Source organism: Otolemur garnettii, unplaced genomic scaffold (genome assembly GCF_000181295.1).
Source record: "Otolemur garnettii isolate 467f Iridium unplaced genomic scaffold, OtoGar3 scaffold00177, whole genome shotgun sequence".
NCBI lineage: Eukaryota > Metazoa > Chordata > Mammalia > Primates > Galagidae > Otolemur > Otolemur garnettii.
In genome coordinates, this window is record NW_003852572.1 from 2,284,046 (window position 1) to 2,285,175 (window position 1,130).

Consider the following 1,130-nt stretch of genomic DNA (forward strand, 5'->3'; position numbering starts at 1 on the left):
TGTCACAGTCCCTGGCTCCAAGTCTCTCCACCTGGCTCTCTCCTAACAACCCTCCTTCGGGAAACTCCCCAGAGTAGCCGGTCTACAGTCTAATCCGCTGTCACCATCCCGCAGATTTTAGGGTAGTGATTCATTTCGTATTACGATGCAATCGAATGCATTGTGAACATGTCTGGATTAAAGTTAACGTCGAAGCACAAACCGGAGGGGTAATTTTACGTAACCCGGAGCAGCTAAACTCTTGCCGACTGATGCGGCCAAACCCCCACATGGAAGAGCCGGCATTGATAAATCTTGCATCTTCCTACCTCCTCCCTCAAATTCCTTAATGGACCATTAGTAACGGGATCGATCCTGTTTACTTCAGCGGCGATACGTCTCCCAGGCGCATCAATCTGCCTGCTGACCGCGGCCAGAGACTCCATTCAGAAGTTGGGAGGACGGAGCCCGCACTCGCACGCTCCGGGGGGCGGGCAGGCGTGCACGGGGAGAGGGGTGCGGGGAGCACGGGGAACCCGGAGACCCCGACTCCGCGCACCAGGGCGCCGGAGAGGACGCGGCCCCGAACTTCCCCGCCGCGCGCCGGGACCCAGACCCGCCGACCCCCGACCCCCGCCCGGCCTCGGAGCGGCGCGCGTGCCGGGCACTGGGGCGCGTGGCACTTACGTCTCGGAATTTGTTCCACTGTCCGACTTCCTTGTCGTACTGAGAAATAGTAGTGAGCCACTGTTTATCATCCAGAAAATTGCCGCCGTCCGACCGCCCCCCGGCTGCGGCCGCGAGAAGCTGACCGCACCAGGCGGCCGCGCACACGCACAGCACGGCCGGCGCCGCGAGCATCTGCGGAAGACAAAACGAGGAGCGTCAGGTGCGGAGCGCGCGGACTGGGGACCCTGGACAACGCGCCTCGGCCACGACGGGGGACAGGGCAGGAGGCCAGCAGGGACCAGGTCGCCAACCCGCAGCTTCGCCCAGAGCAGGACGCTCGCAGAACGCAGACCCGGCAACAGAGGCGGGAAGGGGAGGTAGAGGGGGAAGCCCGGCCGCAGCGGCTCCTCACCGTGCAGAGAGCCGCCGGGTGCCCGCAGCTCCCGCCGGAGATGCAGCGCCGCTCTGCCCACTCGCCGCGT

At 64.2% G+C, this 1,130-nt stretch overlaps 1 protein-coding gene across 6 annotated transcripts in view; it reads right to left on the bottom strand.

The window, feature by feature from the left end:
• Positions 1-1,122, bottom strand: part of SPOCK3 (SPARC/osteonectin, cwcv and kazal like domains proteoglycan 3) — a 577,544-nt gene extending 576,422 nt beyond the window's left edge. For 4 of the 6 annotated variants that reach the window (XM_012811836.1, XM_012811837.1, XM_012811839.1 and 1 more), the window contains exon 1: positions 667-840. In XM_012811836.1, the coding sequence (XP_012667290.1) occupies positions 667-840 (174 nt within the window). Of the gene's footprint in view, positions 1-666; positions 841-1,060 lie in introns of those variants that run through there. The other 2 variants (XM_003800493.1, XM_012811838.1) reach the window with 2 other exon arrangements.
• Positions 1,123-1,130: the final 8 nt, after the last annotated feature.